General features: G+C 37.6%; 1 protein-coding gene across 3 annotated transcripts in view; it reads left to right on the top strand.

Annotated features, from left to right (window-relative positions):
* Nucleotides 1-14,900, top strand: part of RTN4IP1 (reticulon 4 interacting protein 1) — a 62,450-nt gene that overhangs the window by 1,720 nt on the left and 45,830 nt on the right. For all 3 annotated transcript variants that reach the window (XM_071218613.1, XM_004478728.4, XM_071218614.1), the window contains exons 2-4: nucleotides 5,155-5,306; nucleotides 6,088-6,156; nucleotides 7,074-7,198. In XM_071218613.1, coding sequence (XP_071074714.1) covers nucleotides 5,155-5,306; nucleotides 6,088-6,156; nucleotides 7,074-7,198 — 346 coding nt within the window. The remainder of the gene's footprint in view (nucleotides 1-5,154; nucleotides 5,307-6,087; nucleotides 6,157-7,073; nucleotides 7,199-14,900) is intronic.

Raw genomic sequence — 14,900 nt, 5'->3', positions numbered from 1 at the left:
AAGTAGGAGAGTATTGAAACTTTGATTTCTTTTTCTTTTTACTTTTCTTTTTATTTGACTTTTTTTTATTTCCTCCTTTTTTTTTCTCCAGGAGTGGTATGATAGATTAGGGCAGCAGTTCTCAAATTTGGAGGTCTTGGGACTTCTTTACACTCTTAAAAATTATGGAGGTTTTGTTTATGTGGGTTATAGCTGTTGATATTTTAAATTAAAATTAAATGTAAAATATTAATTCTTTAGTAAATACAGTAAGCTCATGTGTTAACATTACAAAATTAAATTAGAATAAACAAAATTACATAAAAGCACATGCATGAAGCACTGAAACAGGTAATAGTTGAGAGCATGTAATCTATCTTCAAAAAAGTACTATATTTTAAAAAAAATATGGAGAAGGGTAACTTTGTTTTACACCTTAACAAGTCTCTTGTCTGGTTTAGTAAGACAGATTTTTATATCTGTTTATGTGTTCAATCTATTACAGTGTATTCAAGTTATGTGAAGAAAAGCTGCTCCTGCACTGATAGGTAGTTGGAGCAGAAGGGACCTCTTAGAATCCTTGAAAAGATCTTTTGTACCGATTGTTCTTGGAAAACTGCTGGAAAATAAAGTCTGGTTTCACTGTCTTTAGTTTCTTTGATGACTCCAACTTTTTGAATGCTGCTATTTACTTAGTATATCTAGACCTGTGCTGTCTAGTATGGTAGCCACTTGCTACTTGTGGCTGTCAAGCAACTGAAATATGGCTAGTCTGAATTGTCATACACAGTTGGTGTAAAATATACACTGGATTTCAAAGACTTAGAACAAAAAAAAAGTCCAGTGGCTCATAAATTTATATTGATTACATATTGAATTGATAATATTTTGGCTGTATTAAGTCAAATATTAAAATTAATTTCACTTGTTTCTTTTTACTTTTTATAATGACTGCTAGAAAACTTAAAATTAAACTTGTGGCATGCATTGTATTTCTATTGGACTTGCCTGATCTAGACAATATGACAGAAAAACTTACACATTTCTTTGAGGGAAAGACTTTTGGGAAAGACTTTGGACTCTTAGAGTGTGCATAGCCAGAAAGCTCTAGTAAGAGTGAATTGAAATGACTTTACCATGATTGCCTCATGAAATTCATATCTGTGTTACTTTTATTTGCCTTAAGGTAATAATTGCTACTACTAGTTGGGCATGCTGTTTTAAATACTTTATTTCTTTTACATTGGGCATAAAGATAATTTAGTTTTTATAGGATATGTGTTGAAGTTTATACACAGTAGACCGTATCTTTTTTTTCATTTCCTTTGATTGTGAGCTTTTGGAAAGTAGGTCCCATTCCCTGTCAACTACTACCTGTTTCAGTGCTTCACATAAGTATTGTTATCCAGTTATTAGTTGTCATTTTATATTTTTATTCTGACTTAACATTATAAGCTTAAATGAACAATATTTTGTCCATGAGTGATTTTATATATATATATATCTTTTTTTTTTTTAAGATGTATTTTATTTATTTCTCCCCCTACCCCCACCCCAGTTGTTTGTGCTTGCTGTCTGTTCTCTGTGTCTGTTGTGTGCTCATCATCTTTTTAAGAGGCACCAGGAACTGAACTGGGACCTACCCATGTGGGAGGGAGATGCCAAATGGCTTGAAACACCTCCACTCCCAATTTTTTATATTTTGTCTTTTAGATCTGTTAATTTTTCATTTCTTTGAATGCACAGTTTGTGTGTAGGTTTTCATCTCAGGGTAATGGCTGCATGTGAACTGTTCTTGCTGCTATTAATAGTATAATACTGTAACACATTTTCATATAATCTTGAGACAGCTCAAGTTTTTATGACTTGACTGGGTGGTAATATTTGCAAGCTATCCTCTTTTTTTCTTGTCTGCCCATGGATTCTTTTTAAGATTTTTATGTTTTTGCCTAAGAGATCTAAAATAGTAGCTTGAGGAAATAAAGTAATGAGTAGAACATTGTAAACTGTAGGAAGCAGTTATTGTCTTTTACGAGAAAGCAAGAGATATGCCTAGTTTGTTTTGAAACATGAAGACAGGCTCTTTTTCTGGAGATGGCCACTACTGTTGGCATAAAATAATAAGTCATAGAAATGGTTAAAGAAATGGCTAGTCTTAAAAATAGAAGAAAAAAAAAGTGCAGCCAACAGCATCATATCAACAAAGTTTGGTTTCTATAGATGGGATTAAATTCTTTGAAACTCTGATGACAGAGTTAGGATTTTCCATATCACTCAGAACAAATCAGAACCAATCTGGCAACCTCTTTCAATGGGATGAGGCTCCTAAGGGTCCCCATTTATTTGTGTCATCGAGCAGATTCTCAGTTACTAGCTACCAGCCACATTCTGGGTTTTGATCTATTTTAGATAGTATTAGTGAGCTGGGCTACTCAGTTAACACATTAGCATTCCAGGGTGACCAGGAATACCATTTAAACAACCTTGAGCTGCAGGCTCTGTACTTTAGAGGACTGAATCCATTTTGCAGCTCTGAAACAGCTGCTGAAATTTGATATGGCTAAATATCTACCTCAGTTGCTCAAACCACACAGGAATTTCAGTGAATAATGGTTTAATTATGTTTCAGTTGTGGAAAGTAATGTAAGACGGGAAAAGTGAAATGTGACTTGGGTTTTTTGTGTTTTTTTCCCCTTATAGAGTATACTCCAAACTAGCCAGATAGGAAATGTGTAATATTGGCAAGATGGCCATCAGCTTAGATTTTCTGGGACAATCCTAGCTTTCAAACACTTGCCCCCATATGTTTTGATTTTTTTTTTTTTTTAAAGAAAAGTTCTGTAAGCTACCTACCTTACAGCATTTTCCCTCATATTCTTTCTTTCTTTATTTTTTTTAAAGATTTATTTATTTATTTAATTTCCCCCCCTCCCCTGGTTGTCTGTTCTTGGTGTCTATTTGCTGCGTCTTGTTTCTCTGTCCGCTTCTGTTGTCGTCAGCGGCACCGGAAGTGTGGGCGGTGCCATTCCTGGGCAGGCTGCTTTTTCTTTTTCGCGGCTTTCCTCACGGGCGCACTCCTTGCGCGTGGGGCTCCCCCACACGGGGGACACCCTTGCGTGGCACGGCACTCCTTGCGCGCATCAGCACTGCGCATGGCCAGCTCCACACGGGTCAAGGAGGCCCGGGGTTTGAACCACGGACCTCCCATATGGTAGACGGACGCCCTAACCACTGGGCCAAAGTCCGTTTCCCTCCCTCATATTCTTTACCTTTCTCCTGCTAAGTGGATTAATGTCCCTGCTCCTGTCTAATGCCAACTCTCCACTTATACTTTAGATCACATCCCCTCTCACCTACTCAGGGACATTGTTCTAGCAATTTTTTCCTTGCATCATCAGTCTTTTCCTTTCTATTGGATCATTCCAATTAGCATACAAGCATGCTTTGATTTCTCCCCTCTTAAAAAGAAGGGAGGGAAGCGCCTGTGTGGATGTGGCTCAAGCATTTGGACTCCTGTCTACCATATAGTAGGTCCTGGGTTTGGTTCCCAGGGCCTCCTGCTGAAAGTAAGCTGGCCTGTGTGGAGAGCTTGCTGGCGTGGAGGGCTGGCACAACAAGATAACGCATCAAGAAAGAGACAGAGGAAAAGATAATGAGAGACACAACAAACCAGTGAACTGAGGTGGCTCAAGCTATTGCGTGCCTCTCCCATGTCGGAAGGTTCCAGGACGGGTTCCCGGTGCCTCCTGAAGAGAAAATGAGACGAAAAGACAAGCAGACACAGAAGAATGTGCAATGAATGGATACAGAGTAGATAGCAAGCACAAGTGGCTTGGGGTGGGAGGGATAAATAAATCTTTAAAAAAAAGGGGGAGGAGAAACTTCAAAAATCCCATTCCAATCTAGTTGCCCCCTTATAGCTGCTGCTCTGTGTCTGTTCCCTTTATAGCAAAACTATTTAAAAGAGTTGAATCTTCATTCTCCAGTTCCTTATTTTTCTCTCAAACATGCCACTCCACAGCAATGGCACCTAGCAAGGTCACCAAACCTTCATGTTACTGAATCCAGTCTCTTTTTTTAACCTATTAGCAGCTTTTGACCTGTTTTTGAATGACTATTTTGCACTCAGCAGCATTTGACTTCTATAAACTACCTTCTTTACTCAGCTTTCAGGATACCTCTCACTTTCTGGCTGAGCCTTTTTAGTCTCTTATGCTGGTTTCTCCTCATTCTTTAGACCAAATGTTGTACTGCCTTTGGGAGTGGGTGGTAAAAAAGGGAAGACTTGTAGAGTGATTTAGTAATTGTGGAGCAAAAATCTTGGGGCAGGGAGTAGTGCATGAGACTGGAGAGGTGAACCGGGTCCCTATCTTGAATAGCCTCATATATCACAAATGTTCTAAGTGATAGGGACCCTCAGAAAAATTTTAAGCAGAGGAGAGAAGAACATAATATGTATTTTAGAACATTAGTATACGGTGAAGCTTTGTAATAAACTATGTTGGACTATTGTAGATGGAGTAGCCAATTTTTTGGAAAAAAATTAAGATTAAAAGATGTAAATATTCACATATATATGTAATTAACCTGATTTACAATATCAGAACAGATGCAGCCAAGTATCTTTTGTCCATTTACGAATCTATGCACTTATTCCAAAGATGTCATTTTAGATATATTTGGAGTGGGGGTTGGAACCACTACCCATGGACCAGTGTCAGTATCAAATACTTTATATCCTTGCTTTATTTGTTTGTATATTAACTTGAAACAGCTTACCCTTTGTCTTCTTCACTTGACTTGGCATCACATAACTTGGTTGTTCAAAATATGAATGAGTAAAATAAATTAATAAAAGAACCAGCTTCAGAAACAAAGGAAAATTGTATAAAAGGAAATACTAAAAGTTCCGAAGACACTTCCAAAATTGGATTTTCCCAAACATTTTACACAATGGTAGCTTTAGTTTAACTAATGTTTATAACTTTCCATGTAATTTTCTTTGAAGGGAACAACACTCATTGTTTTATGCTTTCCTGTGTGATGTTAATAAAGTTATTACTTTATTATCTAGATTTTAAAGATCTAGAGTAGTACCTGGCCTATGAATCTGTAGTGATTTTTACATCATTTCATTCTTAGTTTAGGAAGAAACAGATTACTTGTATTTTATAGGTGGTTATGGAGCTACAGCTTTAAATATGAAGCGTGATCCTTTACATATTAAACTCAAAGGAGAAGAATTTCCTCTGACCCTGGGTCGCGATGTGTCTGGTGTGGTGATGGAATGCGGACTTGATGTGAAGTACTTCAAACCTGGAGATGAGGTGAATTATGAAACACCACTGCTCCTTTTCTAAATAGGGAAATTTCATTCTGCTACTTCTGGAATAATGTTCCATACCACTGACCGTTTTACTTCTTTTCAACAAATATACTGAGTTTTGACTGGAAACTTTACTTTCTTGATTCTGTAACCACATTTCCGGAAACAATTCCGAAATAGGTTAACAGTTCTTGGGTTTTCTAAATCTGATGCTTAAGAATTGCAAAACTTTAAAATGTATAAGATTACGACTATTTTTTTCTTTGAAAGAACCTTTAAATGACAGTTTAGACTTAATGGGTTCTGTGGTTTTACAGCTAAAGTTTGGTAAAATTACTTGTCACTTTGAACTTTTGAACCAGGAAATCTTACTGAGCTCAATGCTAGTTAAATACTATTCTAATTATTTTTCATGGAAGAATTCATTTCATCCCCATGAAGTAGGTATATGTAGGCCCATTTCACAGATGCGAATGCCAAATTATAGAGAGGATCCCAAACTAATAAGTGGTAGAGCCAGGATTCAAGCCTCAGAGACTGTTTAGTCAGTAAATGCAGCAGGATGCATCAGCATCTGCTTCCAACAGGGTTTGACTTGATAAATCTAGAGTAACACTAAGTAATAAATCTAGATGAAGTGAAAATACCTCTTGTTGAGTGTATTTCTGACTTATGGTTCCCCCCCTCCCCAAACACACAGAATGTGGGGTGTATTTTGGTAAGCATCCTTAGCTCTGGTTAGAAGATACCTGTGTTTCTAATGAAGTGTGTGTGTATTTCAGGTCTGGGCTGCAGTTCCTCCATGGAAACAAGGCACTTTCTCAGAATTTGTTGTAGTCAGCGGAAATGAGGTAATTAGCCAATTCTATGCTGAAATGCCATTAGAAAATATAAACAAAAACTAAAAAATATCTTTGACATGGTGTTTTTCAGAGAGAGTTCATGTTTTATGGGCAATTTTAAAAGCACTAAGAGAGTAGGAATTTTTGAAAGACTAAAAATGTATTTAATGTCATTTACTAACACAACCTGCCAAATAGGTTATCTTTGTCTCATGGAACAGGGATTTGGAGAGAGATCTAGAAAACTTAGTATAAATAGTTGAAGCCAGATATACCAAATGGAGAATATGGGTTAATCTGAAGCAGAGTCATGGTAGTGTCAAGTTGTTCTGAATGACTTTAAAAACAGGACGCCTGACAATTTGAGTTGAGAAAGAGGTTAACATCGAGGATATTGACCAGAGAAGGGAGGGCAAGAAGGGAGAAAGGTTATTACTGAGATTAGAGAAAACCCAGAAAAAATTACCTTCCAATAAATGGGAATAAAGGAAACTGGTCTCAAAGCAAATGGTCTCAAAACCATGGTCTCAAAAACAAATTAGAAAATGAACAAAGGTAAATAAAAATAAATAAAACAAATTAGAATGCTATTTAAAAGGATTCAAGTTTTATTTGGATTTTTCCCTGGATATAGTTAGGACTAATTGAGTTATTGAGTGTGGTCTTTTTTAAAGACTGAAGGAACTTAACTTGTATTTGGTAATGCAGCTTACAAAACATTACTGAACCTCTGTGGGGCAGGTTGAACCATTTGGAGAAGATTCCTTTGCGATAATAATGTAGTATTGTATGCAGTAAACACTGAACCTTGAAGAATTTTATAGACCTATCTGTGAAAGTAATTGGGTTCCTATGAAGGTAAATTGACTTAATTTGTTCATAGGTTTGCAAGTCCTTGCTTACATTTGACCTGTCTTCAAATCTAGGTCTCTCACAAGCCCAAGTCACTCACTCATACTCAAGCCGCCTCTTTGCCATATGTGGCTCTCACAGCCTGGTCTGCTATAAACAAGGTTGGAGGCCTGAATGACAGGAATTGCACAGGAAAACGGTTAGTGTTAATGGTTCTTTCCCTTCTTTCCTTCTGTAAGATCTTTGGATTAGATTTGTTGGAAGCGTTAATACTGGGGTCCTTTACATGAGCAATTTTGCTAACATTCAAAACAATTTCCAAAGAACTCTTTTTGTATCAGCTTGTTCTTTCTTAGTCTGATTGTATTAATTCTTAGCGTAATCAAATGGGAATTTTAAAACTGAGTTGTGCAGAGTCCAAAACACTGTTGAATATCCTTGAATTCTTTTTGAGGCAGTCTTTTGGGTCACTTCAAGGCCTTAAATATGTGCTTGGCTATGTGAGCAGCAACATATAGTGATTAGAAATATCTTACCTGTATTTGACTTCATATCCAAATTTTTTATGAGTTTTAAGGATTAAATGAAGCAATACATATAGAACTTGTGGCACACATGGCACATGGGAGGAACTCAATAACTGGGGCTACTAATACTGAGATACTGCTCTTTGTGTTTTAGAAAATTGACATCACAGAGAAACTGATGATTTTTGTGTTTGGATAGGGAAAACTAGGTATATTTAATGATTATAGTGAAAGAGAGACTGTAGGTCAGATTTTAATAATCTTTTAAATCTGATTACTAAGGATTATGCAGGTAAAAATAGAAGTTTGTATAATTCTATACTGTTTTGAAACCTTACAGTTTACATTTAGTGTTTTTTTTGTCATAGAGCATGAAATTTAATGAATGTTTAATAGCTGTATTTCTGAAAGTGGTGTGAAGGCTATTCATCTAACAAGGTGCTACCCATTAATCGAATTCTTGGCAAGTATTTATTCTAAGGCTAGCCCTATTTATTTTTCAAACTTTTGAGGCTTATCTTACTTGAAGTTACCATTTTGATCAAACACTATTTAAATTAAATTAGTTTGACTGCATAGATTTTTCAAATGGTTTGTCTTAATAACTTCTCAGAAGTTGTATTAATATTTTTTAGAGCCTTTGTTATGACTATAGGCTCTGTTGTTGTTTGTTTGCTTTATTTCCCTGAAAGACATTAGACTGCCTGTGCCTGCATGACTGGGCATGTGCTCTGGTTAGAGAGCTCTCATTCCTGTTGTTAGGTTGGGGGCTCTCCAGTCCGACATGTAATTTTCTCAGTATGTTGTAAAAAACAATCTAGAGACAGAGCTGGCTGTCTCTTCTCAAATGCATAGGTGTGTGCCCCTAGTTTGTTGTTGGCTTTGTGGGTACTTCTTTAGTAATATGTTAACTTCTGTTTAGGCGGTCCTGGATCCTGTTCTCCACTCTGCGCCTAACTGACCAGGCAACCACACACACATGCTCTTGACAACACACACATTCTTTCCTCAGAATTATGAGTCCAAGACAATGTCAGTTATGAGTATTATGAGAATCGGAAAGTTCTATACTTTATAAGACAATTAGTATTATATTGAGTTGGCTCTGTTTGTTGATTTAGCCACATGTTAAATCAAACAAGAGTGAAATGCATTATAAAGAGACTCACTAACTCACCTTCCAGGCTTCTTTTGCATTCCCCTGTGCATAGTGGCCTGCCGGATGCATCAGTACTGAGCAGCAGTGTGAGCTTGGGCTTTTGGTGCACTCTTACTTGGCATTTTCCTGAAATAACTACGCAGTGATTACCTATCTCTCCAACTACTTATTTGTGAGAATCACATGAGATGGCAGTACCTTAAAATACTGTAAATATACTTTTAAATGAAGAAACTATTATGATAATGGGACTTTGTTATATTTAAATTCAGAAGTTCTAGTGTTCATCATGGCCTGTGTCATGTCTTTCTATTTGACTACTCATTGCGATTGGTGGAGCTTATTTTGGTTTCTCTAAGCAATAATTAATCTTTTTTCTGTTAGTTACTGGCATTAGGGCAGTGTTTGTTATCAAGAACTGACAGTCTGGTTAATAATACAAGATGTTAATATCAGACAAATATACACCCAAAGCAAATCATGGGGGATAAAAAGAATTACTTTTCTAACCAGTTAATAGGGAGGAAAAAAAAAGATTACAAAACACTGATCATTACTTTGGAAGATTTTTTAAAGGAATTCTTTATACCAAACAGCTATTTGAAATTAAGACAATGCTTTCTAAGGGGTTGGTAGTGTTTACTTTTTCTTTCTTTGTTAGAGAATTATATTTCTCTGGAGCCTCAGTGAACCAAGGGGATAGTTTAATCTTGAAGTTTTGATGATATCTCACCCATACATTACTATCACTACAAAGTGTCAAGTGAAATTATTTCCTTGTTATCTATTCGTCCCTAGTTTCTTTCCGACTTATTCAGTAGGAACACAGAAAATTTAGGGCTCTCCAAATTAATAGAGCCTCTTTTAAAAAAGTTGTTACATCTGATAGGTATTTTTAACACAGTATGATATGATGGTTGTATTTATTTGTAGTGTTATGAGCACTTGAATATTTCATACTCTGCCTAAAATTTATCTCTTGCTGGGAAAGTTGTACTTCACTCTGACAGTAGTATTAGAAAATGTTAGAAATAGAACTATTCTTCCTCCACTAGTAAATTTCACTTTTAAATAGTATGCACTCGAAACTCAGTGCAATAAATTTGGGAATGATTTTCATTGTTTATTTTTTGAGATTAGACTTTATCACAGTACTGTCTTGTCATATAACTATCTAGTTAATTCTGTTTATAAAATGAGAAGCTGAAACTTAAAATCATTGGATTTATGCCCCGCCCCTTCCCAGCCCCAAATATGCTTATATTGAAATTACAATGACTGCCCTGTCATTATGACAACTTTCTTCTAAATATCTTCTATTTTCTGGCCCGTTCTTTATCCACCACCCACCTGTTTCTCCCCACTCTCTCCCCCTCCTAGTCCCTGTGGACTTAGTGGGGTTTTTTTTAACTTTTTTAAAAAAATTTTAATTTCAAAATTTTAAAGAAAAGTCCTGCGTACCATACAGGATCTCCATGCATCACCCTACAACCAACAACTTACATTTATTACAAATGTTGAAAGAACATCATTTACAATATTGCTGCTATCTATAGGATTTAGGGTTTTTTTTTTCATTTGCATCTGACTAGGTTGTCTAGTTGAGTGGGGTACAGGAAGAAAAAAGAAACCCCTGCAGTTTGCTTGCATAAAGAAATTGTGGGGTTGGAAAGAAAAGGAGAGTGTGGGTGGGGACTCTGGTCTGGTTAGTGTGATGCAAATGAATCCTGCCCCCACTCTTGGGCCTATTCTCCTGGGAGCCCTGGGAGGGCTCAGTTAAAGGAGTAGTAGATGACTTTCCTGGCTATTTGTGTTTTACAGATTACTTTTCTAGGTGACTAGGGTAACTATTTTTTTGAGGTTTAGGAGTCATTTACTTTTCAATTCACTGTACTCTCGTTTCCAACCTCCCATTCAACTACACCTGCTCTCACCAGGGTCATAGCTGACTTAGTTGCCAAACCCAATGCTGCTTTTCAGTTCTTATTTTCTTTAACCTCTGAAATAACTGGCGATATTGACCACTCCCTCTTTCTTAATACTTACTTTTTCCGTGGTTTCAGGGTCACTAGGCGTTTTTAGTTTTCCTTTTGCCTTTTTGACTTCTGGTCATTTTCAAAGGCTTCCCTTTCAGTTCTTTAAATGTTGCTCTTCTCCCAGTGTTTCACCCCATTGTTCCTCTTATGTCTCCCAGGTCTTTCTCATCTGCTTCCAGCTTCTACTCATATTTTGGTAACATCCCCATCTGTACTTCTAGTCCCATCCTTTCTCCTGGGTTTCAGTTAGATATCTTCTTTGTACCTCAAACTCAACACGTGCAAAGCAAAACCCACTGACTACCACCTCAACTCTTTTCTCATATTCCTGATCATTGTGAGTTACCCTGAGCCAAAATCTGACATTGTTCCCATCCCTGCTCCCTCTGTCCCTTTCACTTCACAACTTACTGTTGTGCATGTCATGTAAAAATTTAGGATTGTTACTGAATTTGAGAAAATGTATTCCAGTTTTTTTTTCATTTATGAGCTGTAAGACTTCAGGGCATTTCAACTTTTCTTGTACAGTGACTAAACCTAAAAAATGGTTGTATTTTAATTGGCAGTCCTCTTTAACTTCCTTATAATGGTATAAGTTTTTACCTGTCTTTCGATTGGAAGAATTTCCGCATTTCAAACCTTGTTTCTCCTTTATTACCCACATATTCCAGTGCTGGGTGCCCATAATATTGGTCTTACCTTAATAAAATTTCTGAGCTTTGCATCATGATTAGTTGACTTAGTGGGAGGTAGGCATATACCTGGCAGGCATTCTTAAACTAGGATAGCTAGGAGTAACTTAACTCTGTGCAGAAGTGACTGTGAACCACATGAATATTTCCCGTTAAAGCCATTGCAAACATACCCAATTTTACTTTCCTGGTGTTAATACTAGGGAGGTGTTTTAGTTTGCCAAAGAGCTCCCAATGTAAAGTACCAGAAATGGGTTGGCTTTTATTATTATTATTATTATGGGATATTTATCTGGGGAAAAGCTACAGTTCCAAGACTGACATGTCCAAATCAAGGCACCATCAAAGATGCTTTCTCACCAAAGTCAGCTACTATTGAGCCTAGCATCCTGTCACATGGTGAAGATGGCTTCTGATCTCTGCTTTCCCCTCCAGACTTGACCTTCTCCTGAAGCTCAGCTGTGGGCAACCAGGCATAGGGCTTGTCTCTTTCTGGGCCTCCTCATCAGTCTTGGCTGCTCTGCTTTCTTCCTGAGTTTAGCTGTGAGCTGTCAGGCATGTGGCATATCTCTCTCTGGGCTTCAGCTCTTTGAGCTTCTCTATGGCTTCTCTTCTTGCAGCTCAGCTGTGGACTAGGCTGGAGTCCTTTCTCTCACATTGCAGGATCAAATATGGCAGCTTCCTTTATCTGTGTGTTTGTCTCTATGTGTCTCAATTTATATCAGACCCAGCAAAAGGGCAGAGACGCAACCTGAGTCACACCTCACTGTCATAGTCCAGTTGAAAGGGTCTCTTACCCACAGGAATGAATTAGTTATAAAACATAATCTTTTTCTTTTTGGGATTCATAAAAGAACATCGGACTGTCACAGGGAATATATGGGGACTCTATTTTCTGCATGAGTTTTCTATAAACGTACAACTTCTCTAATTAAAAAAAGAAAAAGAATTTACTTCCCTTTAGCCAGAACTAGTTCCACCTGACAAGAGAGGAAGCATGTTGGAGGGAACGTAGGAGTGGAAAGAGACAAACTTTACAAAAACATGTCACTACAAATATATTACAAAGGCTCCTTGTTGGGGATTGAACCATGCCCCCCCACTAAAAGCATGTGCAGGTCCCAACCCTGTTCCTGTGGGTGCGAACCCATTTGTAAATAATACCTGTGAAGATGTTAAAAGTTAAGGTGTGCCCAGACTGAATAAAGGTGGGCCTCATTCCAAAATGGATGAAGTCCTTAAAAGCAAAGGAAATTGGACACAAAAGAGAAGCTACACTTGGAGCAGCCAGAAGCTGGAACTCAGTGGAACCCTGAAGAGAAGGGAAAAAATGCCACCGTATGCATTGCCATATGGCAGAAAAGCCAAGGAATTCCAAAGATTGCTGGCCAGCTAACTGACACAGGGAGGAAGGAAATCTTCTAGCCTCTGAAACTGTGAGCTGATAAGTTCCATTGTTTGGTATTTGTTTCAGTAGCTGGAAAACGGAAACACTTCTTGCAGGGGCTGGCGTAAGTGCGAGTCCCTAAGCTTAAGCTTCATTAACTCCATGTAAATAGTCCGCTGACTATTCTACTTCTTTCACTTATCCATCCTGTTGTTGCTCACATAAATGTTCCTTTCCTCTATCTGTCCCTGCACCAGATTGAAGGAACTAGTCTGTTCCCACTGCATAGCCTTTTTGGACAGATGGACAGATGTGTTCCCAGTATCCCGAGTTGAAATTCTGAATACAGTTTCCCACAGGACCATTGTTATACTGTATATGAGGTTCTTGGTCCACTGGGTTAAGTAAACTTGATAGAAGTCTATCCTGGGCACTTTGCCGAGATGTATAAATAGCTTTGTTTTCATGGGAAAATGTGTTTAAAGTTCCAAACAACTAAATAACACATGAACCCTTAAAATGGGGACTGTCTACATGTCTACATGAATTATAGAGGCTTAGAAGAAGGGAATATACAGATCTAGGCTTTACTGATATGTTCGGTTAATTTGTTTTGTAGCTCTATTATTCCATTTATTTAGATTAAGTTTCTTAATAGCTTATTATGATATACTTTGCTGTTTTTCACCTATTTTTTCCCTCAGATTTAAAATTTGTATATGAAATGAAAAAGAATATATATTTCCAGCATCATTCTGTTTCTTAAAGACTATTTGTTTTTTTCATATTTGAATCTTCTTTGTTTCTAAGCCATTAGAATTTAATAAATGACACTCTTTGACTTTTTTTCTCCCCACAAGTAAGCAGTGTGAGGGGGTGTCATGACCATTATATTCCTTTCTGTTAGGTCAATAAACCAAATATAATCTTAACTTAGACTGAAAACACTGATTCTTTGTTTTCATTGACTCCTAGAGCACATCTCTATGATTTCATAGACGATAAATCTGAGACCTAGGGAATTCAGTTAGTGAGAGAGCTGGTACTTGCACCCAGGTCTCAAGATACCCAGCCCTGGCAGTCAAAAATCTCTGAGCCTAAGCCAGAATATACAAACTTGAAAGGTGATTCCTTTCTTCTGGATCTCCTGCTGTTTTGTAGTGTGTTTCATTTTTTTTTTTTTTTTTTGGAGGTAGTTAAGGTGTTGATGCCCTCCCTCACAAGACTATAATAATATTGAAAAATGTGGTTGTAGAGGACTTAGATACCTAAGTGGTAAAAAAAATGGTTCAGTCATGGAACAGAAACCAAAATCACTTAAGTACCCTAAAATGCATTTAGGGAGAATTCAGGCAGAATTGATGGAGAAAGTTAGATTTTAGGGTTTAAGAATACATAAATAGTGTAACAATTATTAATTGTTCTCCCCATTTTTTCTGTATCTGCCACTAGGGCAATTCCCATTAACTTCAAAGGAAGCTCTAGGAAGTGGACTTGGCCCAATGGATAGGGCGTCCGCCTACCACATGGGAGGTCCACGGTTCAAACCTGGGGCCTCCTTGACCTGTGTGGAGCTGGCCCATGTGCAGTGCTGATGTGTGGAGGGAGTGCCCAGCCACTCAGGGGTATCCCCTGCATTGGAGAGCCCCATGCTCAAGGAGTGCGCCCCATGAGGAGAGCCCCCCAGCGTGAAAGAAAGTGCAGCCTGCCCAGAAATGGCACCGCACACATGGAGAGCTGATACAACAAGATGATGCACCAAAAAGAAACACATATTCCCGCCGGTGCACAGAAGAACACACAGCAAATGGACACAGAGAGCAGACAACTGGGGGGGGGGGGTGGCAGGGAGAAATAAAAAATAAATCTTCTTAAAAAAAAAAAAAGCTCTATATGTGGACTTAGGAAGTAAGAGAGGAATGTAATTAAAAATCTTGGCAATTTTGAGTTATAGTGCATTTACACACAGTATTTCCTGAGCACTTGCTCTTTATAAACAAATAAGCACTTAAGACATATTTCTTCAATAACAAATAGGCTTCTACTTCAACAAGGTTTGACTAGCGTAAACATTTAAACCGCCAGATTAAAGGTATTCTC

This window comes from Dasypus novemcinctus, chromosome 11 (assembly GCF_030445035.2).
Source record: "Dasypus novemcinctus isolate mDasNov1 chromosome 11, mDasNov1.1.hap2, whole genome shotgun sequence".
Lineage (NCBI taxonomy): Eukaryota > Metazoa > Chordata > Mammalia > Cingulata > Dasypodidae > Dasypus > Dasypus novemcinctus.
Note: the sequence above shows the minus strand (reverse complement) of the source record. Positions and strands in the feature narration are given on the sequence as shown.